The sequence below is a fragment of the Limanda limanda genome, chromosome 2 (assembly GCF_963576545.1).
Source record: "Limanda limanda chromosome 2, fLimLim1.1, whole genome shotgun sequence".
Lineage (NCBI taxonomy): Eukaryota > Metazoa > Chordata > Actinopteri > Pleuronectiformes > Pleuronectidae > Limanda > Limanda limanda.
Window position 1 is genome coordinate 11229114 of NC_083637.1, and position 24093 is coordinate 11253206.

General features: G+C 41.7%; 1 protein-coding gene across 1 annotated transcript in view; it reads left to right on the forward strand.

The window, feature by feature from the left end:
- The window catches only part of inpp4b (inositol polyphosphate-4-phosphatase type II B), a 71857-nt gene that overhangs the window by 21134 nt on the left and 26630 nt on the right, over positions 1 to 24093 (forward strand). The window contains exons 3-7 of the mRNA XM_061089201.1: positions 2517 to 2586; positions 5412 to 5559; positions 13195 to 13325; positions 19927 to 20031; positions 23304 to 23412. Of these exons, the coding sequence (XP_060945184.1) occupies positions 2517 to 2586; positions 5412 to 5559; positions 13195 to 13325; positions 19927 to 20031; positions 23304 to 23412 (563 nt within the window). The remainder of the gene's footprint in view (positions 1 to 2516; positions 2587 to 5411; positions 5560 to 13194; positions 13326 to 19926; positions 20032 to 23303; positions 23413 to 24093) is intronic.

The window sequence follows — 24093 nt, forward strand, 5'->3', positions numbered from 1 at the left end:
CTTTAGTAACTCACATAATCAGGTGAGCGGAAAGAGGAACAGAGCGTGTGTTCTCCTGCAGAGCTCGACAGTAAACTGAGGGCTGAGCCGAATGGGATGCTGCTACACCAGAAATGAAGTCGTACGTACACTCTCTGATTCCTCTCCACTTCCTGTATAATACTAATGGAGACCGAGTTTGTTTAAACATTTGTGAGGCAAATGTGTGCTGTGGAGCCAGTGGGAGAGTTGTTAAAATGTAAAGATGGAGCTTTAATGATTTTTAGATCCGTAAAGGAGGGAAGGTTCTGATTCTTCTTCTCCACAGCAACTGCAAGGCATCATGGAGACTTGCAGACTCTGCCTACTGTTGATTTGCTGTTGTGTGTGTGTGTGTGTGTGTTTGTGAATCACTGTCTTATATAATTGACCAACAGCTTCTACATGGTTGACTGGCTTTCAGTTCTGCTCCCCCCCCCTTGCTGGTTCAGGGATGGTCCCTGCTAGGCTCCAGAGTGTCACTGACAATCTGCCCATGTTGCCTTGATGAATGTGTTGTCTTCTAAGTGTGTGTGTGTATGTGTGCATGTCCATCTGTGTGTGTGTGTGTGTGTGTGTGTGTTTGTTGTCACAGCACATTTCCCCTTGTGTGTGGTGCCTCTGTTGTGGAAGATGAGGGGAGGAAAGAGAGAAGGAATATGACAAATAGTGGGGAGGGCTGACGACTCGGGACACGAGACACACTTGTGGGGAAGTTCTGGTTCACTTTGCATTCGCCGTGTGTGTGTCTGGCTGTCTGATCGCACTGTGGGCGTGTGTGTGTTTGTGTGTGTGTGTTGTTCGATGGGGGGGTGGGGGGGGGGGGATAGGAGGCACTCGTTTCATCATTCGCTGTCATTGTTCCGGTGGCTGCTCCTCATGAATATCCCACTGACCCCTGCAAAAACAGTCAGCCGAAAGAAGAAAGAGACGCCAGTCACCTTTGATCTGATCTCTTTACATATTTCCGTCACCAAAGATCCACGGAACACATGATGTCCACCGCCTGCAATTAAAATGGGACTCCTCTCACAGCTGTGGCCCTTGGCTCATTGTTCACACTCTTCATTATCACAGACCTAACGTGAATTTTTCCCGATGCTGCCGTGTCCGTTTGTTCTGTTTAATGGTCACATTTTATTTTGACTCTGTGTGTGAGTTATGCTGTTGCTTGGACGTCTGTTTTATTCAGCATTAGTGTTTCAAGCAGTTATTAAAATCATTTCTGGGGACACTCACTTGACTGAAAGGACACATTACAAGAATGATGCTGTTTCTTTATTACTGTGTCTTCTAATATGCGGCTTTAGCCTGATTTTTTTTTTTGATGCAGCATCATGTTCGCAGCCAGCTAGTGTATAATTAAAACCTTCTCATTTTGAAAAGGAGCCTGCTGGAAGCATTAAAAAGTCAAACTGAAGCTAATATTATCTTCCTTAGCCGGCTACTGCTGATGAAATCGGCTGGTGACAGTTTTTTAAAGAGACAGAACTAAAAGCAAGTGTTTCAGACAGAGGAGCGGCAGCAGTGGACAGGATGAAGACAGCGATGCGTTTTGTAAACAATAAAGCATTTAAACCTTTTCAAGTAATAGCTCAAATTAAAAATCTGAATCCTGAATATGAGCATTATATGTCTCATTGAACAAAGGGGAAATGGGTTTTGGATAATTAAGCTACTGATTAATTTTGATTGTTTTATCATCTTTTTTGTTTTGAAGCTTACTGTCATTAACCGAATGCCAATGCGTAGTAATTGGGACTAACCTTCAGCAGAGGAAGTTGCAGGATGGTGAATGTAGAAGGAGTGAAATGGCAGCTATGGTTATAAATTACCAACCCACCAACCAATCAGTGAAGTCACAGCAGACGTTTTTCCTCCAGCTGTCACCTGCTGTGACAACACTGATTGCGGTGAAAGCTGAAATTCTTTGAACGCTGCAACAGCACAGAGCTGCTCCTATGGTTATAAGGGTCTTTGAATGGACTCATTGCAATGTGCATTCAGTTTAGACAGAAACTACTAGTTATATATCTGAAATAACATCATTGTAGTAAGTCAAACCCAAATCAAACCAATGACAATATTCAGGCATTATATTCTGTGGTTCTGTTTGAAAATTCTGTTATATTGTAAAAATGCGAGAGGGTGTAAAATATTTCATACAAGAATACAAATCTGGACCGCTGAAGTTTGTCACACAGCTCGGATCAATCCAGCTAAATTTAACTCGATACCTACGGGAGCTGCTGACTCCGGCTCCGCTTTGCTTTAACACACAAGGCTAATGAGGGATTTTCTAACCCAACGAAACTCGAGAGTCTGTCACATGTGATACGATGTCAGGATGCAATTGCATATGGGTATGGACATGTACCTCATACATACTAATCAACACGAAACCAAGTAAGCTCCTCAGGAAAATACTTCAGTGCTCCTGCTTGAGTTTGAGTAATATTCTCTCCCTGTGTTTCTCCTTTTGTGCTTTTCCTCTCCAGTGTCCCTTGGTTTGTGATTCTGCGTCCCATGCCTGCGTCGACAGAGAAAATAACCCACTTACAGGACCAGGTATGATTCACTCTAATATCACCTTTCATCGCTGAATAATATAACAATGAACACAAATATTTGCAGGGGGGGGGGATTGGCAATAATAATAATAATTTCAATACTCTTACCCACTTGGTTCTTTGTGGACGAGCTGAACTCACTGAAAAGCAGAAGATGCCATTCAAGCCGCAGGAGAGTAATTTTGTGGCAGCACAGACATGTGGCCTTCTCCCCTGTAGAGAACGATAGAATTGTGGAGAGAAAATGAAAGACATGTAGGCACAAACGGGAAAAGACTTGAAAAGGTCACGACTCCCGCTGTGTTCCAACTTCACAGCCCTTGTTCACAGGAGACTTGTGAAAGTCCTTTTTTTCAATCCTGTGCATTAATTTGTTCCACACATCCATTTTTCTCTTTTATCCAGTACCCCATCCCCCCATCCCCCCCACCCCCCAGCAACCCCCTACGCCTGTTGTCATTTTGTCGTCGTCGCTTACTGTTTCTTCTGTGATTAGCTCGTGAGCTGCTGCCATGTTTGCAGGTGCACATCTGCCGCCCGTCAAAACAAAGCCCTCCCAGCAGACCCCGCCAGATTGAATAATGTAATTTAGTCGTCCGCTTTTATTACCTTTCAAAATGAGCATGCAGTGAGCAGGGAGATGGGGGGGGGGGGGTGGCAGGGGAGCCCACGCACAGTACGTCTCGGGAAGTCATTTTCTTAAGAGGTGTCAGGAAGGGAAACCGAAGCGTCTGATTGGTGGTCAGATTACTTTGGTGGCAGGGGGGGGGGTTCAGGGGTTAATCCACTTCTCTGACGGAGGTGGAACTCGGCAACTGTCGCTCTTCAGATTAAAGCTGTGCTTTTACCCCCCCTCCTCTCCATGTGTCCCCTGCTCCACGTTGATTTGTGCCATCCATTGCACCTCGCTCTAATCCCCATGACAACAATGTCTGCGTATCCCATTTCATTTAGATGTAATTTAGATCTTTTCCAGAGGTCATTATTCCTCAACCTTAATTATCATTAATTTCATCATCAACTGGAGCGTCGTTTGAAAAACAACGAGCCTCACTTCAGCTTATGAGGCTCAGTGTTATCGTCCTTCAGAGGAAGTCGACTCTCTGTCTGAATAAGCAGAAGTAAATAAAGTTAGAAACAGTGGTGACGTGTAGAGGATTAGAATTGAATTTAGATGCTCAAAATAAAGCTTCAAGGCAAACGTTACTAAGGTGGTCATGGTGGTTAAGTGGATACTTAAAAATAAGGACAGCACTGTACTATATTTTTCTTGGTTATTGATCAATTTCCTAATTCAGTCCATTTTCCAGTGTTTGGCACTAAGCTTAATTCTTTCTGAGGATAAAAATTGAACCCTAACCCATTAATAAACGTGTAGTATTTTCCTGTAGCTAAACAGTCGACTCGACATTAACTACAGCGGTAATGTTCATGGTAATAATGTGTTGTTTCCAAGTCACTTTATTAGTATTTTTTGACAAAAAATGAAGGTCCAAGTTATTGAGGTATGATTTACTGTATATCAGGCTGTGGATACACATAAAATCTTATTGTGAGAAACCGTTTATTGTTATATTTCCTAGGATTTATAGCTGATGACAAGCTGCAAGCATGCAATAATATAACTCATATAAGTGAAATCTTTTGCACATTGCAAATCAATGCAAAACACTTTGTTATTTCGTTGTTTTGGCACATTTTTAATTAACCACTTTATCGTTTTGTGCTCAAGTGGTGGCCCAGAAAATTCCCTGTAAAACGAGTGCACAGAGTGGAAGCAGTTGTTAAAACCAACCTGCCAACACACTTCACGATACTGCATTCAATGTAATATCCTCTTACTATTGTGAATTTAGATCGTAGGGCACCTCCATCTGCGTTGGCGGACATCGCTGACCTGAAACACTCGAGGACAAATGACGTAGCGTCACCGAGATTAATGAGTCAAACGCTTCATCGTGTGACATGAATAAAAGGACAATATGGGGCCAGACCAGGGAGCGGTGCAGTAGAAAGGCTTTTGGTGAAGGGAGAATTCTCTGTGCTGTTCCAAGGAGCAGAAGAAGGAAAAAGCTTTTTATTGGTACCATGCTTGTTTGAACGCCCAGAGCTGGATTGTCAGTGTTTCAGCTGCAGGGTGCTTCAGCTCCGACTTATTGAGTGACTTCCTTTCTGACTACGGCTCTGCACACGAGAGCGGAGGAATAAACAGTGTTCAAGCCGCACAGCTTTCTTGCCCTCTGCTGCCAGCATGCAGATAAGAGCATTAGAGCTGTTTTTCATTTCCAGCCTTCGATTGCTGCTATTAGCCACTCTCTGCAAAAATGAGGAAGATGGGGCTGAATTTGAATTGGGTCTAAGAGAAGAGTTGGGTGGTGGGGGTTAGCAAAGTTTCAAAATGATACAACTTTCTGTGCCTCGCTGTTGTACAATAAACAAGCAATTAAAATGGAAATAGAGGAAATAATAAGGCAAATATTAACAGGACAGGGCTTGTGTATTTCAGTCTGCCTGTCAGTTGCGTTGCCCACCGGAGTTGAAAGAGAGAGAGAGAGAGAGAGAGAGAGAAGATGAGCAGCACCTTATCTGTGGCAGACACAGTTATTGATTATAGAATTTAATTTGGGCTTCATACCTCCTGTGACTCTTGAAGACAGTCAGTCGTTGACGTCCTTGAGGTAGCCAGCCGTCAGTGCTGTTTTAGATCTCGTTTCTCCCTTTTGTGAAATTGAAAAATAAAAGAGAACGTGATGTGTTTTTTTTTCATTCTCTGTCCGATGATTCACTGCATCTTTCTTCCTCCCCTTTGTCTCCCTCCCCCAGTGTTCAAGAACCCGGTATGCAAAGTGTACAGATTTCAAACAATGGACAGCAAGTGGATGCTGGTGCGGGAACAAATGGAGGAGTGCACGTTGTCCTTTAGCGTCCCCAGACAGCTGCTCTCTCTGTACATTCACGAGGACATGAATAGGTAAGCATCTGTGAAATCGTACCGGTAAATCTTTGTGTCACTGCCAGACTCCACATTGGCGGCACAGTGGAAGAGTGGTTGGCACTGTCACCTCACAGCAAAGAGGTTCTGGGATTGAACCATCTGACAAAGGTCCTTTCTCTGTGGAGTTTGCATGTCCTTCCCGTCCTGGCGTGAGTTTCTTCCGGACACATCGTCTTTTCTCCCACAGTCCAAACACATGCAAGTTAGAGGAACTTAAGAATTGTGCGTAGGTTTGTTTGTTTGTTTATTTTTGACAGGGACAGTGCATATTAATAGACATTTCTGTAAATATGCCAGATTTAGCCAGAAGGTTAGTTTCCATCTGCAGTCCTTGGCCAGATGTAACAATAGGCTCCCTAAAAAGCAAATAAGCAACGAGTTGTGAGGTGTGATGCTTGTTTGTGTCTCGATGTCTTGCCTACGAACGACTGACCGATATAGATAATGGATGGATGGAGCATTCAGGTTACATCACATCGCTGGTTTCCTGTCTGTGCGATTGAGAACAGCCAGAAGTTAAAAATAAATCTCCAGCGAGCCGTTACCTCATTACATTCACAGTTAGCATATCTAACTTATGCTTAAACTAATGTTAAGTCATTTCAAGGTTCTTCCTATATTAAGGGTTAATTATTTCTGATCTTTTAAAGTCCAAGAAATAACAACATCGTCTCTTCCACACACATACACACATATACACCATCGCTCAGTCCTCTCATGATATTTTGAACATTCTTTCACTGGTGCAGAACAAGATCAAATTGGTAATAACTGTGTGGGATGATACTATGGCTCCACAACATCTCGGGGCAGCAAACACTTACCTAACCCTAACCCTAACAACCACTTTTTTTAAACAAACTTGCTCTGTTTTGATATTTGACTTTTTTCCATCATGTCTTGAGTAACTAAGGTCTGACGTCATGCTGTGCGTTGTGCGAGAAGTTTTCCAGAAAACAGAAAAAGTTACATATTCTCCTTCACTCCGTTAGATGTAGAACGTGACGTCTCCTAGTTTCATATCTCCCTCCAACGTTTTAAAACTAATCAAATTTCAAGAGCATTTCCGATTTTCCAGTTTTGCATTTTAACTAATGAAGAGCCTCATTCTGAATAGATGAGACATATTATGGAAATCATGCATATAACTGCAATTAAAGTCCAGTCCAGTATATACTGTAATAGAATGAGGACAGGTTAGGACAAGGACACAGGGTGATGGTGGATCACCAGTCTCAGGGTGAGCTCTCCTAAGTAGATCAGAGAGTCCCTTCCCTCAGGCTCCACTAATGTTTGTCAAGACCGATCATTTCTCAAATGGCCTGTTCTCCCTGGCAACCCCTTTTCATATAAAACACACATACACACAAATGTATCCACACACACACACACACACAGCTTCGGATGATTTCTTCATTGCTCAATTTAACACAAGAAATAGGCACAAAAATTTAAAGATGCAGATGAAAGTGATGCTGCACACTTTAATGAGGTTTTGAGCTGTAATCTAAATAATGTGGCTGTAATGAAACACATTAATATGGTTTTAATATCACATTTAGTTCCCAAATTATAAAGAATTGTCATTTATGTGTTGAACATGGCTCATAACGCAGCTCAGTGTTTCAAACCCTCTGGGACCTTGCAGGCCCGACGCTTTTGAAGAACTGTTTGCAACGTCTGTACATCAGGACATTTATAATTGTTGGAAAACATTAACACTCTTTGATGAAAGGTGGGTGGTCCCCATGACATTGTCAACATTGTCCCCCTCTCTCTCTCGCCAACACACATACACACACACACACCATTTGAACCACTGGCTGAGACAACTACCAATTCCGATGGTTCTTGTGGCTCGAGACGACCATGGAGTCATCATTCAGAGCTACACAACCTAGATAACTTGGCTAATGCAAGGAAATTGGTATTTCATTTGTTTGTGTTTACGTTTGTCCCAGCCTTGTGTTCTAAAAGCATTTTTTATTTTCCAGGGACAGACACTTCAGCCAAAACTCAGGGCTGAAGTTACATTTTAATAGCTGGAGGAGACATGTTTGTTGTGGTGCACCTGAAGTATCACAAAGAATTCAAGGACTCATGCTTCACATGCAGTACCACACACATACACACATAGAAACAATCTCGTGCTTCACATGCAGTACCACACACATACACACATAGAAACAATCGCTGAGTCATTATTGATCCATGGACCAGACACGCTTTGCTATCAGTTCGCCAGTCAAACAGATGAATCCGTTGACATGCTCGTCTTCTCCACACGTCCCCTCTCAGCATCTCTAACCCGACTTCCTGTTTGGATAAAAGATGATTAGCTCTGCACACTGATCATTTCAATCATAGCTAAATTTAGAAGACAATTATAGAATATGTATTAAAAGTCTTATCTGTACATTGCAGCTCCTGAGCTCTCAGCAGGCTCCAAGCCATGACTATACCTTGTACTATGTTTGTTTATTAACAGGCATGTGTCGCGTGAATCCAGCTCGGTTGTTAAGCACCTCTCCTATAATCCTCTTTAAGCGTTGTCTTTCACCACGGTGCCTCTTCGTTTAGCTGATTCCGTCAGTCAGCTCTGCAGTGATGCTAACTCCGTGTTTTTAATGATTCAGTTAGTGCTGCAAAGTTGTGAGTTGTGAATGCAGCAGCGGCGGCGGATGGTGGGTGGTTATGTTTGCTTCCTCTCAGAAGGCTCTCCCTTCTGTCTGATCACTTTCGTGTCCACAGCCATGTTTTAATCTAACTCTGCAAACACAGAGCCGGCTGATTTCTGTCCGTACCTCAGTAAAGATACACTGGTTTTGTGTGTGTGTCTTATAGTTGACGTTTTGACATCAGGTGTCACTGTTTGGTTCTGTGTGTTCAGGATCACATTGATGACTGAGCTTGTGTTGTGGAGGGAAGGTTTGTTCCTCAGTCCTCTCACGCAGGTTTTATTGACCCCACACACAAAGCCCTCTGTGATTAAATTGAAGAGGCACTATAACGCACCATGAAATAAAGGTGCCCCCACATGACAGGTCTTTGCTCTCTGGGAAATGTATTCTACTCTAAACTAAAGTTTGTACTTAAAGTTAAAAAAAAATGACCAAACTGCAGTAGGTTCTGCACGTCTCCAATTCAAATCCCAATTATTTCTGTATTGCAGGTTTCTCTTTGTTACCCTTACCAAGGAGGTTATGGTGTCATTGCTATTTGTCCGTTTGTCTATTTTCCTGTCTTTTAGCAGGATAATGCAAAAACTAATGAATCGATTTTATTGTGAGGTATGGACCAAGGACGAACCTATTCACTTTTGAAGCGAATCCGATTAAGGGGGCGGATCCTTAGACTGCATATAAAGATGGATGTTGTGTTTCTACTTCCTTCCGCTACCGATAAACAAAGCCAAAATATGCCAAACCCAAGCTTTGCCATTTTGCACATTTGGAGCCAGCGTCTGCGCCGTAGCGATCGGTGGGTGGAGCCACACTATTAAGATCCTCACCTGTCAATCATGACGTTTCACAACGTTTTCATACCATCGAATAAACAGTTTAAACTAAACTTATCAGAAACATTATCACTGAAACATACATCAGTGCGATAACAACAGCCTGAAATGACAGAAAACATCTTTTGTAAATTTACTTTGGCTCATATCCCATCCACGAACTTAGATGAGGCGAGATTCACTGCAGCCACCGGGTGGCGATCAAGACACTTTGACTTCACACACTGTCATGTTGTTAATCTTTATATACAGTCACTGGGATGAATATTTTGTGATTTTGGGGAATTTCTCAATAAATATGTTTTTTACAGGTATGTAATAAGGGCTAATATGTATGAACAGGTGACATTTGGTGTGGAAATGGATATTGATGCAGATTCTGTGAATAATTAAGTATTTTAGGGAGGTGATCTTTACTCAGTTACTGTTACAAACAAAGCTGCAGCTACCAATATGTAGATAAGATCATGAAGATTCCGTAAGGAACACGTGGTTTTGACATATCTCTTATAGTTACTAGGATACCTTGAAAGTGGAGAGTGTTATTCGTGATGCTTGCAGTTACTTATAAATCATCTCCCACACTTTTGACACTGGTGTGTTTTGATCTAGACACCTCTGTTACAAGTCACAACAGAAACCTGTGTATATAGTAACACCCACTTCCAAGCAGTTTAACAGATGTCATAATCATCCATAAAGAACAGAAGTATAGGAAATAAAATTCCTTCAGTGTAAAGATATATATATAATGTATACCATAATTTAAAGACTACTCCCCTCAGAAATGTGTTTTACTTTCTGCTGCTCGACTTGGATGTTTGACCTTCACAGGGCAGAATGATTTATGTGGCTGGTTTGACACTCGAAGACTGTTTTCACATTCATCTGTCTCCACTTAACTTCTGGACTCATGGAAGAAGATGTAGAATTTGAATTAGTTAGATAAACATATTTATTTTTTTACATTGCCTAAAACATGACTTGAGGTACTTTTAAAATATGAACTCAAACCAAATGAATTCCCCAATTTGAGTGAGCAGTAGATTCAGCAGAGTTACAGCAGCCACACTGGCTCAAAACAGGTCATTAATCTTGTAAAACTGATGAAAATTAATGAAAGAAATTTTTGCTTCTGCTTTTTCGACAATTTATAAATAATATATTTTTATTCACAAACTGTCTATATGAGCACATATTTTTTCAGACTGTCTGCTGGTAGATTTAACTCCAAAAGACCTTATTGACATTCTGACCCTCTTTACAAGCATACACTTAATCAGACCATTCATATTCTTATCACACTTTTCCTCAATCGCACCTTTACTCTTTTCAGACAATAGCACTGTGATTAAGGAGGTGATGCTTTATCTCTGCATCTGCCATCCCTCTGCCTTATCGCCCTCATTTAGAGAGCAGATGTGTTTTATCTGCTATTTTATCCACTCTATTATTTACACCGGGATCATACAGTGTGACCTCCACTCCAGACTTCCAGACAGACAATACCCGATCAGACACCGAGGTGCACAAATAGCAGTGGCTGAGAGGTGTAGTCAGAGGTTTTTTCAATTTTGGTGAATGACTGCAATCTGGTAAAGTGCATTGTACCAGTGTAGGACCCTGTAACATTTCCTGTATATCAACCTGAAAATCAGAGAACATTGCCTCTTGATTGGTTAAAATGGCCCATTTACGTTATTAGGGACCACTCAAACCTAAGTGGTCAGAAACAATATATTTGATTGAAGCCAGGTAATGTGGAGTGGTCCTGTTCAGACCTCAGCCGCTGGGAAATCTACCTCTGTGCTGTCGTCTTGACACAAAAGAGTTCCAAAATCATTGAAGTGTTCAGCCCCAGGCTTCTATTATAATTCAGCAACAGAAAAGCACTGTTTGTGTTCTTTTCAACGTGGTTGTTTTTCAGATATCTAGATTGTTTTCTTTTGTTTTCATTTCAAAATAAATGTTTCTGAGCTTCTCGTTTACATAAATGCAAATCTCATCCCTGCGAATTTTTCACCCAGCACCTTTTGAATAAACATACATGTATATTCACCCCTGGTCTCAGTTTAAATCCATTTGCATTCAAGAATGGTGTCAAGCACAAGCCAAAAATATAAATAATGCTTCCTTCAAACAATCCGATCTCTGAACTGACGAGTGTTCCTGTGGAGCCCCCGGTGCTGCGGGCGTGTTCCTGTGCTTGTTATAATCTCATGTACTTACCTCTATCTCCCAAATGCCACAAGCATAACTAACTTTCCTCCACCTCCAGAACGTGTCGGCAGAGTCGCTCAGCATGTGGCGCCCTGAGAGGTTATTTCCAGCGGCGGATTTGTTTCAGAACACGAAAGAGACAAAAGATAACCATTTGTTATTCAACCCTCTAATTTCCTCTTTGCCAGGCTAGAAAAGTGGATTAAATGTCATTTGCAAATGGGTTTTTCCCTCTCACTTTACTCCACGGGCGTTCACCCATACAGTAAATTTTACTTAGATTTAAGGGTTTGAAATATTCCTCCATGAGATTTCTGAGCTGGACAGAAAACTAAGAAAATTAGCTTAATGCTCGTCTTGCAGCTAGTCTGCCACGCCCCCACCCCCCCTTAACAAAGCCAGATAAATTGAACCACGTTCAAATTCACCAGATCCGGTTTTCTATTTGAATCTGCTTTGTGTAATCCTGCTAACCAATAGACAGACAAACAAACAGAGACGTTGACACAGCCTCCTTATTTGCTGAGTTTAAAAAAAAAAAAAAAAAAAAGGCTTATCAGTAATCTCCGGAGGGGAAACTGCTGCACACAATGGACACTTTGTTCACGAGTGACCTTAATTCTACTTTGATATGTCAGTGCTGCAATTTCCTGCTACTTCATCAGGTGACACAAGCGACACATGAGCTGATCTGTCTTCAAAAATCTAATAACATCGACAAGTCTGTGTAGCTCTGGTGAAAAACATGATTACATTTAAATAATTCAACCACAGCATGTTTTTCCATGAAAACAAAAAAATGTCTTTCTCACTGTGGATGAAGTCTATTGTTTGTTTTTTGTAAGTTTGGCCTCTCCCTCTATCCCTCTCTCTCTCTACCTCTCTCCCTCTCTCCCTCTCTCTCGCTCTCTTCCTCTCCCTCTCTTCCTCTCTCTGTCTCTCCCTCTCTCTCTGGCATCATTTCCATCGCCCTCTGCTGTGTATTGAAATACTTCAAAGTAATCTAAAAATAACTTCCTCACCTGGAGGAAACCAAGGAATCGTCTGGAGAGACGATCAGCAGATAATGTGTTGTTATAGTGGTTGAACTACAACAAAGAATAAACTACTACATTATGCATTCAAGCAATTATGCCTGGTCTTAACAATAAGTCGAAGCAACCAGCATTTATACATGCAGCCTTTCATTTAAAGGCACACAGAATACAAAATGCATGAGGTGTAATCACAGAAAATTGGTCTCGTTATCATGAAAGTAATGCACATAACCGCGTGTTAAACCTCCTCCAACCTCCAATCTCTATAATATCACTACAATTTACTTTTCAGTGATTGCTGGAGGACTGGTTTCTGAATGATATCTGTCCATTTGATGTCGCCTGTTAGATGCAAATCATGAGCCAATGAAAGAGGCCGTGCTCCTAGTTGGAAATCAGCACTCGCACCCACAAACAGACACAGACGCACACTCATCCTGGCCTCGTATTTTCTAACCAAGCAGCTCAGAGGATTTTGGCCTTGGGCCGCAGGCACAGCTCCATGAAAGGCAACCAATCACTCCAGTGTCACCACTAAAGTCCAGATGGGTTTGTCATATAAGTGATGGGGAAAAAATGGCAGGGGCAGGGGAAGAGTTTGATAGGGCACAGTGGACAAGCGGACACCAGATACTAACCTGAGGCCTAGAAATGTGTCCATATGGTTTGTTTGTGCATCTCACTGGAAATTTTTTGTTGGGAAGGCAGCAGAAATGTAGATACTGCATTATGATCATACCTTTTTGACATTCCTAATATTATGTACAATGTATAATGTCTATTTTAAATAAACTTTAAATCTCTCAAAGCTCCTTCTAAACCTGTGTTTCTGTGCAGGGTGCAGGACCTGAGGGAGCTGGGGGAGCTCTCTCCTCATTGGGACAACCTCAGGAAGGAGGTGATGGCCCGGTATGGTGGAATCATCGGCTATTACCAGGAGACTTTGGCTGAGCTGGACAAGATTACTGGTATGACCTAATCCACTTCCTATTGTTGCATTCTCTATAGTGCAAGTGCCCGTCAAGCTGGATCGTGACCTTTTTACGATGTCATCAGTGGCATCATCGTCAGGCTGCGTCTCTTTTTTCAATCTTTGCTTGATGATACTATGTTAACTCTGTTTTTCTTTAATTAGGGGAGGAATATCTGTCTCGGCCCTTTAGCTACACATCTACCTGGTCAAGGAGATTATTGGTTGTTTAGAAAATTTAACTAAAGGCCCAGAGATATGTCCATTTATGAGATATGTTTCCACACATGTATTATGCACATGCAAACTGCGCAATGCAGATCATTGCAGCTTTCGTGTTTCTGATACAATGGTGTTAGAGAAAGTCCAGACTTCTGGGTTGTCCTTGGTTACATTGATTTCTTGAAGGTCTCTGTTCAGTGATGTCATACCTTGTCACTCCACGAGCCCTGTGACTGGTTCACAGTAGAAGTAAAACTAAATTATTTCTTCTTATCACGGTTTGTCCTTGGATGTACAGGGGAACTTTTTCAATTTCCCCAAAGAACCAAAATGTAATTGAAATGCAACATTGTGGGTACAGCTGTGCTTGGACAGAGCACAAGTAAAGCAGCTGGCCGTGGTTGGCAGGTGATCGGTCTGCCAACTATGTTCTTTTCAGAAGTCAAACGAGCTGTTCAGTGTTGTAAGTTGTGAAAGAAGTCTCTTACTTTAAAATTGCACTACTTTAAAGACATGACATTAAAGACGTAGGGTATGTCATGTCTGTAAAGTGGCCGACAAAGTGAAAACACTTTGCCGGCCTCAAACCCGTCCAGGTCATTGTGAAGAGAGAGAGGACAACTTTGACTTGAGGGATAGATACATGGTGATGTGAGTCGATGGAAAGCTCAGTGAGCGGTTGGTTTGTTTATCTACTTGCCATCAAAGAGTTTCCATAGCAACACAGGTTTCTTTAGGTGCAATTGCAGAGTGTGAGCCCATGTGCCCTTCTGTGCTTTATTAGATTTACTGTTTTCTGGGCAGATGTAAACTGGTACAAATCTCTGCCACGTACAAACAGAAACATAAATCCTGCTTCTCATTTACAAATACTCACTGCTCTACTTACTATGCAAATATTTTTGCAAATATTTTGCATAATAAAATGATTCTGCAACGTTAGTTTAAAGGTGAACAAAGAAAGTAATTAGGCTTTTGTCATCTGCCCGTTGAATTCAACAAGGAAACAATGAACACATTGTAATGCCACATTATATTAGTGATCATCAGGTGTTCAAAGTGTGTTTGTAAAAGATTGATTTGTTGTGTTTGGATTATATATCTTAAAACAGGATGAAAGCTCTAACTTCATATGAACAGTGAAGTAGGTGCTGCCTTTATACGTACACAAGCACTTAAAGTGGCAGACTTTTATTGTGCAAAAGCTGTGAGGTGTTCATGATACATTATCTGTCCTTTAAGGAAAAGAAGGATAGATATTAAAGTCTATCTGCATTTGTCCATTTTCCTTTTCTTTTCTGTTACCTTCTCCTCCTATGCTAAATTTAGCCTGCCTGATGAATTTTACTCTCAACCCCATAATGAGATATTTGTTTCTTCAGCTTTTTTCTTTGCTGATACGGTGCTTTTGCTGATAAGCCATAATGTCGGTGGTTAAGCCGGCCTGCTCTGACTGCTGGGTCTCTGAGGGCGGGGATACAGAGGGCGAGGGAAGTGGATAATGTGGCGTTGGTTATTATAGTTCCTGACAAGTTCCCTGTGTGGCCCAGATGTTGCAATAAAGGGAGAAGCTCTCGGCCCACTCTAATCCAGTCCTGCATTACCTTAACAGGATGACAGGCATAAACAAGCTGGGTTGGCAAACTGCTGCACATGAATTACTGATGGCTAATATGATTAGAGAAGGTGGAGAGCTGAGGGTGAAGAGCAGTGGATGAGCAGAGACGAGGAAACAGGGAGTGAGAGTGAAAAGATAATTAAGCAAATGAAAGAAACCCTGACAAAAACAGTATTTTATTGTATGTACATACTGTAAAAGGGGACGCATCAGTATGTTCTTACTTTCAAATGTTGATATATAATAATGATAATATTATCTATCATCTAGGATGGTTTGCAGGCACATAGGGACCTTGAAAAGTCATCAATAAAATCACATATGCGAACATAACCAGGAAACCAGTGCAGTGAGTCTAGAATCTGTGATATGTGGATGTTTTCTTGAGGCGTTAATAATCCTTGCAATGGCATTTTGTACCAATTGAAGGTGATGCCCAGATGAATGATATGAAAGATATGTATCCATCAATCAAAAGTTATTTGTATAGCCCATATTCACAAATCACAATTTTTCTCATAGAGCTTAACAAGGTGCAGCATCCTTTGTGCTTAACCCACAACGAGAGTAAGGAAAAACTATTAACAGGGGAAAAAACATAGAAACCTCAGAGAGAGCCACATGTGAAGGATCCCTCTCCCAGGATGACCAGAAGTGCAATAGATTCCGTCTGAAACTGAAGGCATCAACAAAAAAACAGTTTTTACAACATCGATGAGAAGGAATACATTGTAACATAATACAGAAGTATTATATGTAAGAAAATGTCTGATAGAGATGAAGGGAGCAGCAATGACAAATGAATTGAGGAGCTATTGTCAGTAATGAAAGAGTATGTGAGTAGTCTTGTTGTAATCATAGTCCATGATCAGCTGCCAACATATCAGAGTCAGATGTCTTCTGAGAATTGTCCTTAAATAGGATTATTTGTGCATTTATGTTAATCAAAGGCTGACTCTAATGCACCTATCAGTGAAGAAGTCTGGAGGACTTAATGCACGGAGAATAATCTGTAATCTGTGCACATTTCATGGGTCAGGCAGAGTTTTGCATACGTTTATCCAATTTAAGTTCTATTTGTAGGTACAAAAAAAAACTAAATCCGGTTCTAGAAGCTGCAGGTATCAGAACACAAGGAGGAAGGAGAGCTGCTTTCCTCTGGGAGGTTGAGATAGAGTCCCCATGTTGTTTAGGTTCAACACAATATCCATTTTTAATGACCAGCTGACCTCAGCGAATATTTCAGATGCTCTAATAACTGTTCATGAATTAGTCATCCCTTTACGCTTTGTTTACGAGCCGGCCAATTAAAGGCACATACATAATCCAGTCAGCACGGTGTTTGTTGGATCTACGGTAGCGCAAGCACGTCAGCTTAAAGCCCAGAGCTCCACATTGTAGATTAGGGCAGTGTCAGGTATCTGTGTGGTCGCCAGTAACACTAGTTATTGTTCAGATAGCGAGAAAGATGGACACTAAAGCTCATTTCTTATTTTCTGTGTATTCTTTGCAGGCTCTTTCCTCCAGGTAAAGATTCAGCACTGTGTCTCTGCTATTTGCCATTTTACAGGTGACAATAGTAATGAGAGCAGACCTTAAAAATACAAAGTGAACAGGAATAAATTGGATAAAAAGCTCAGACATGACTGACTCGTCTAATTCCAACACTGCCTGATCCCACCACTCACAGCATGGGTCCACTCCTCCTATCTGAGTGTGGATTGATTCGGAAAAACCTGCTGTGCTCTGAGCATCACAGGAACATGAAGACGGAAGCCTTTCCATGCTTACACAGGCCTACATTGATCGGACTGACCTGACACCTCCACGCCTCCAGTGGTGCTTGTTGCACTGTGTGATCTTGTGTGTTTCTTTCTTCTCAGCTTGTTCTCAGGCACACAGGCAGAAGCCTTTGAAAGCATAGGACATTGGTTGTTGGCCCCTCTGAAGGAATCAAAAGGAGCACAGAAGAGTGGCTCAGGGCAAAGAAACGACGGCAAAGATTAAGAGAAGAGATGCAGGCCAGATGTTGGTCAGCACTGCTGGCACCCGGCCCCTCTGTCACACAGCCAGCCCACCTGGGCAGACAGATGGGGATCTGATACGGTTAATTCATCTAACCTACAACAATCACTAGCTCGATTAACCTGCCCCCCCCGAGCTCTGCGGCCAACGGTGAGACCCCACTGAGCAGGGACGACGGCTCAGCCACTGACTGGGACATTAGCCTTTGGAAACAGAAATGTGTGGAGGTGAACTACGAGACCAGTTTTATTCTAAACTGGGTGAAGAAATTTGCACAAGCAGTATAGGCCAAGATTTGACTTTATAATCATGTTGGTGTGTGACTGTGAGCATGTCAGCAAGCTGATATTAGCATTGAACTCAAGGACCTCTGTGCCTCAGAGCTGCTAACATGGCTGCAGACTCTGTGTCCTGTTGAGAAAATGATTACATCACTTAACCACGGGGACCTCTCACAGTTTGCATGTCTCGGCCTTGGCAGTCAACTTGTCGACATCTAGTGGACACCAGGTGTGCTCTTAAAACAAAGGTTTGCTTGAGACCGTATGAATTATTAAATGTCTTAATGTTTATCTGCATCTAATATTAATTTCTACATGTGGAGCTTATCTGTTGGATGTATTTATTTGATGTGTACGATATCTAACTTAAATGTGTGTTGCACTAGTTATTTAACATAACTTTTCATCTGCAAGAGAGGACACAGTACAGAGCTACACACAGCAGTACATTACACCCAGACCAATCCAAGGATGTGTCTGTCTTCACTCTAGTTACTCCACAGATTGTTCCTTCTGTGTTCAGAAACAGCATCTGTTTACTTTTGTGCTTTAATAAATTGCGGCAAATCTGTTGCCGCCATAGTGAGAACACATGATTGATTTTCAGTGCTTGAAAATAATAAGCCACATCGCTGGCAGCTCCCACTGAGTCAGAAGTATTATCCATTTCTGAGGTAACACATTTCAGCTTGAGTGGGTCAGTGGTTTCAGCATTATGTACAGTAATGGGGGTGCAGTGGATTTGTTTGTTCAACCTGCCAAACGGTGTTAAAATCTGTGACAGGCTCCAGGTTTTCTCTTCTTATTCTGCCTGAACACAGAGCGGCTGCCACACTGCTTCGTTTCCTCTGGAGTATTTTATGATCCGTCAGGAAAGAGTCTGTGTTTAGCTCTGTTCAATTCAGCACATGTCAGATGGACAAGCTAGAAACCATGGCTTCTTAAAGGCTGTTACATATGAGCTGCTAATAATATTACAAGTCATAATATTTAGAAGGGTTGGTTGAGACAAGACTACAGATTGGAACTGCCTCACGTCTTCAGATGGGGGTTTGGTTGATTGTCTCTGTATGTTGGTCCTGAAGCATTTACTTCCATTACACTCATTTACAGTAGTTGTTACAGTTTAGTAAGGATTTAGTTAATTGCATCAACATTGTTTAACTCACTTTACATGTGCTCTTTAATATCTCCTGTGACTTGACACATACAAGCTGCACATTATGAAACTTGCACTGGATCCGTTCTTGTTGGTTTTGGAATTTATTTCATGAGCTGAATTCCTTTGAGAGGAAATCCAAAGTCGTGTGTTTCTTCAGGGGATTTCATTCTCAAGTTTAAATGCCAAATTAGATTAAACTCTGTAATAAGATAAGTTTGGGGTGTTCTGTACCTGTTCTGAATACTTTTATTTAAGTGAATTATGCGATCAACACTCCTCTGGGTCTCGGCTGTTCTTGGAAGCTTAGCCTCGTCTTACAGAGGCTCATCAGCCCTATTTTACATATTTGAGATCGGGGCAGCCAACGTGGAGAGTCAGATTGTGATTTTGAGCTTAACTGTAAGCCACAAACAAAGAGTATCGTTTGGCAGAATTTTTTAATTGGATGTTTTTTAGCTGCAAAGGGCATAAAATCCTCCGCTTAAAGGATTACTCTGCACATTAGTGGATGTTACCAGCAGCTGATTGAAAACGAGCTACTTTCCAGATTCTTGTTCGTCTCTAATTGATACATTCTCTACCTGATATATGGAGCTCTGTGTTAAGTGATCGCACGCGAATGGCTTGGAGGTTCAATCACAACGCTGATACAGCAGAGAATAATTTGTAGTTGGTGTAATACTTGACATTTTCTACTCCAGTTCTTCTTTCTGTTGGAAAATGGCTGGATAAATTGGATTTTTACTAATTTGAAACATGGTTGTACTCTTTATTCAGCATGTAGTTATTAGGCGACCACAAAGTGGAGGCAAATTAAATCCTCATTAGATTTTGTACTTTCCTTTTCCACATTTTACTTTGAATATTGTACCAATAAAGTAGAAAGAAAAACTCCCCATCCCTGCGATATATAATTGAATCCACACTTCGGCTACTTCTACATCTTTTAAATGGGTTTTCATTTGGTGCTTTTGTTTAACATGTATCGCCGTTTGTCACAGAGTTCTTTATTTGAGAGACCTCAAGTCATTTATTTGCGCAAAGGTTTTCTTTTCATGGGGAAATCAAAGAGAATGTTTGGAAATCAGCCCATTTTGTTATGTTCTGTGTCTTTGTTCCTCTCTTCATAAGCACATTAACAGGATAATAGAGAGAAAAGCTATATAAAGCAGATGCCGAGAGCTTTCGGTGACACAAGCGGCTATAATGGGGATGTTCCCACCTTTGAAAACATTGCCAGCGCGGTTGTGCTTCATTAGAAAATGACTGACTCAAGTCTCTTCTTTTTCAGGTCGCTCATTCAAGCCAAGCTGCTGCAAAGCCCAGAAATCTCTGGAGTTCATCCCAATAAACTTGCACACGCAGAGGATGAGGGTGACGTGCCCCAGAAAAACAGGTATTATACTTCCGCCGCTATAAGAACTGTTGATTTTTCGTTTTTCCCGAAGCACCTGAACTGTTTGAGCAGAATTGTCTGTCCACTTGTAACCTAAACAGCTGCCGCAACATACGACACACACACACACACTTCTGTGAGCTGAGGCTGCTGTGCTTGTCTCCTTCTGTTATCTCTCTATGTCTGACTTCTCCGTCTGTCAGGGATCCTCAGCAGGCTCAGACAGGGTGCTTCGTCCTCACCCAGGCTGAAAGGTGAGAATCTGCTTGCCCCGGGAAGGATGGCCAAAAAACAAACGCTAATGAAGCCCTCTGCGTTTTTCCAGAGAGTAGGACCAGGCTGTTTCCTGCAGTGCCGCTCTCTGGCTGGCACAGCCTCTCATTGTCCTGGAATGGTCTCGGTGTATGAAAGCCGCTAACTGCTGCCTCGCTATGTGTGCGAGTGGGCTCCATTTCCACTGTGCTCTCGATGATTGATGGGAAGTTATAGAGTGACAAACGTTGACATAAACTGTGGTTCTCTCAGTAGAGACATCAGGGATGACAGATGAGATAAGTCAAATCAAGTCGTCATACCGTCGTGCTACGGTTTCACACTGTCAACGCAGAAAAGGTGGAAACCACGAGATAAAACCAGCTTAAAGAAGAGTTTGTAAGTTAATTGATTGACTCACTGATATTAACCCTCTGTGGCTCGAGTCCACACCTCATCTCAGATCCAGGCGGTGATACTTTATCTGTCTGTGTGAGAACGCCACACTACGACATCAGTACCTGGAGTAACACATCTGAAGGACACACACTGACACTACACTTTCCCCTTTTCTTACATCCTCTATCATTCTACAACTATAGAAGATGCATATAAATATGTTAGTTATTTACTGAATACATATTTTCTAAGCTACACATTGGTGATAGCAGCAACTGGGAAAAAAGCCTACCCCTTTATGAAACCACATTTATATCTATTTGAACCTTCCATCAATTGTTGTGGAAATCTTTCTGTACTCTTTCCATAATCCTGCTGAGAAAAACAAACAAACAGACGAAACGGACAGGGTTGAAAACATAAACATCAGACACTCAGTTGGCAGTTTATTAGGTACACCTAGCTAAGACTAATGCAGATTTAGAGAGGTGTTGTCAATCTGACTGTTTGCTGTTGAATTATACTGTATCATACTGACCGGTCTCTGTGTTAAATGACCGCTAACAAGAAGGTTGCCCCAAAATGGGCTGAGTAACACATTTACTGTGATTTGAAAAGCACATGAAACAAATGATTGCAATCAGTCAGACCCAGGAAACACCATCCAGCTCCTTCATGCAGCCGAGTCTCAGCTTCCAGCCGTAGTCAATTGCTCTATTGTTCCATTTGATTTTTCTGAAGTGATGCATTTCCTTGAGTTTGGCTATGCACTCCACTCGACAACACTGAACCATTCATTTTCATTTGTTGCTATTGATGTTCCAACTAGTAAAGGATATTAGGGGTGGAAAAAAAAATCCACTTTGGGCCCAGTTTTCATTTGTTTTGCTGGGAACGGCTGAATTCGATCTTTAAAATGACAACTGAAAAAAATATTTCCAGCCTAAAAAGCTTAGCTCAACAGAGTTGAACTGAAAGCATCGTTCTGCACTCATTTAGGTCAAGTAAAATGATGGTCTGTCATTGTTAAAGGGGGTAAAGTGTGAATTATAACCAGTCCTTCTGACTTAAGACTGTCCTCTCTGCACTCGAACTGCTTCCGCTGCTGATCGATTGAGGAAAGAATGGCGTGGGAGGTAGAGCAGGCAAATCAAACACAAATTGGTCATTGTACTTCTGAAGCTCACCATTGTATTCCTGTGCACTTCTGCTGTGGAAGAAGCAATTAAGGGAGCTTGGACGTCAGAAAACTCCAGGGGACAAACGTGTGTCGGACAAGGGGCCTCGTGGCAAGGCACAGGGATAATTAATGGCAGGAGCAGTGGATAGCAGCAAAGCCCCAACATCAAACCTTGTTTGGTCCGTTGTGGTGTTGTTAAGGGATTGGAAGTTGTTAGTCACATCATTCACTGCTCTGTGGCAACACCCGGAGCTTTGTTGTGTCATTAATTTCAATTTCTCAACTGTGTTTTCCCTGGTTGGTGGTCAGAGCTGTGCACGGTTGCTTTCCCCGGGGGTGATCATTACCAGACCTGGCACTAAACCCCACCAAAAGTTTCACCAGCACATTTCCCTGTCCAGCCCCAAGCCCCCCTCCACTGTTTCTCTGATTAAATTGTCAGCTCCATCCATTACTCATTTAAAACCAGGCCTGTTGTAAGCTGCCTTCCTCGCCGTCTGTGGAGTGTTTATTTACTTTTGATGCCAGTGTGCAAAATGGGATGAAGTGCTGTGACATTGGACGTCCTTGTGGTTCGACACGGGGCCAGCGCTGCATTAAGACCAGTAGATGGCTTGAGAGAGGACTGGTAATAAATGAAAAACAATAAATGCACAATATGAGTCAACCACAACAATGCACGACTAAAAGCAAATACACTAGTGAAGTGCAGAATGATGTTGTGCTTTTAGTGTGCTTTCAGATGGTATATCTGTTGTGCATAAAACCATTTGTGTCTGTGTTTAAGTATGGTGTTCAGCCTCACTTGAATTAAACACATTAGCCTAAACCAATAAAATAATTTTATTCATACATATCCATATAAAACCTCTTTAAAGACATTCTAAAAGTAACACGTTCATAATAGAAGAAATCAGATCCCTCCATGTAGGATGGATACAAATTTATAACTCATAATCACACAATGTTACATGGCACAGACACACACACACAGTGCTGCATTATCATATTCATATATCATGTAAATAACAATATACGATACCATCACTTCATCTCTTTTAAAACTTACTCCTACCGAAGGGCTTTTACTTGATTTATTTTTTCATCCTCCTTCTTTGCAATTCATTTTAAATGATCTTACATTATTTTGTCTTTGGTTTTTGCGATTTTGTTTTCTTTTGTCTTTGATTTTAAATGTTATTGTTGTACTTTGCCTGTTTTCTTGTTTTTATTTGAAGCACATGTTTGAAATGGTACTCTGACTAGTTGTTAGTATTAGTACATCAAAGACATCTTTGAAAGTGAATCTTTTACGTAGATATTTTACTTTTATCACATTATTCACACCTCAAGGTCGTCCATTGCAGTCAGTGTTTTCAAGGTGTCCTATTTTCCATGTCTGTATTCAAAATGTTATCGACTCTGTTTTCTGTCTTTGCAGATGCTTTCTATGACATTGTCACTGTCGGTGCCCCTGCAGCCCATTTCCAGGGCTTCAAGTGTGGGGGTCTGCAGCGTCTGCTCAGCAGATATGAAGCAGAGAAAAAGAGGTAGGTGGAAAAGCACCTTGCAAACCTTCACAGCATGAAGACATGGTGTTTAGAAGGAATGGGGGATTTAATACAGGACACATGCTGAGGTGGAAACAGGCTTGTATTGTCAGAAGAAGTTAACTTGCCTATAATTGATAGTGACAGACAAATTTGTCCCTGGCCAATGGACTTGAATTTCCAAGCTTTATACAGTTACTTACAGCCGAGCCGTGCTGAATTTAGAATTGAACTCCTCTGCATCTGACAGCTCAATTTGACTGGAGGCAACAGGCACGATGGAAAAGGTTTGCAGAGTTCTCCTGCTCTGGTTCTTTCCCTACTCCCTCCTCAAGCTGTACAGTAACTAGATGTACAAGATGTGTGGAGAGCACCTCGATAACAATCTATAATCAGTGACTGTCAAATGAATCCACAATAAGCAATGAGGTGCTGTTCGGATGCAACAGCCACTAAGAAATATGAGCACATTACTCCTGTACTCGCCAACCTGCCTTGATTTCAAAATTCCACTCATCAATTTCAAAGGAAAAAATGTCCTCAATTCAAACGACATCAAGGACGTATCTCTCTCCTCTGTGCCTGGGCGTTCATTCAGATCAGAGGATGTAGCTCTGCTGGTTACTCACAGATCATAGCTGGTGTCTGAGGGCGACCAGAGACTGAAACTGTGGAACAGCT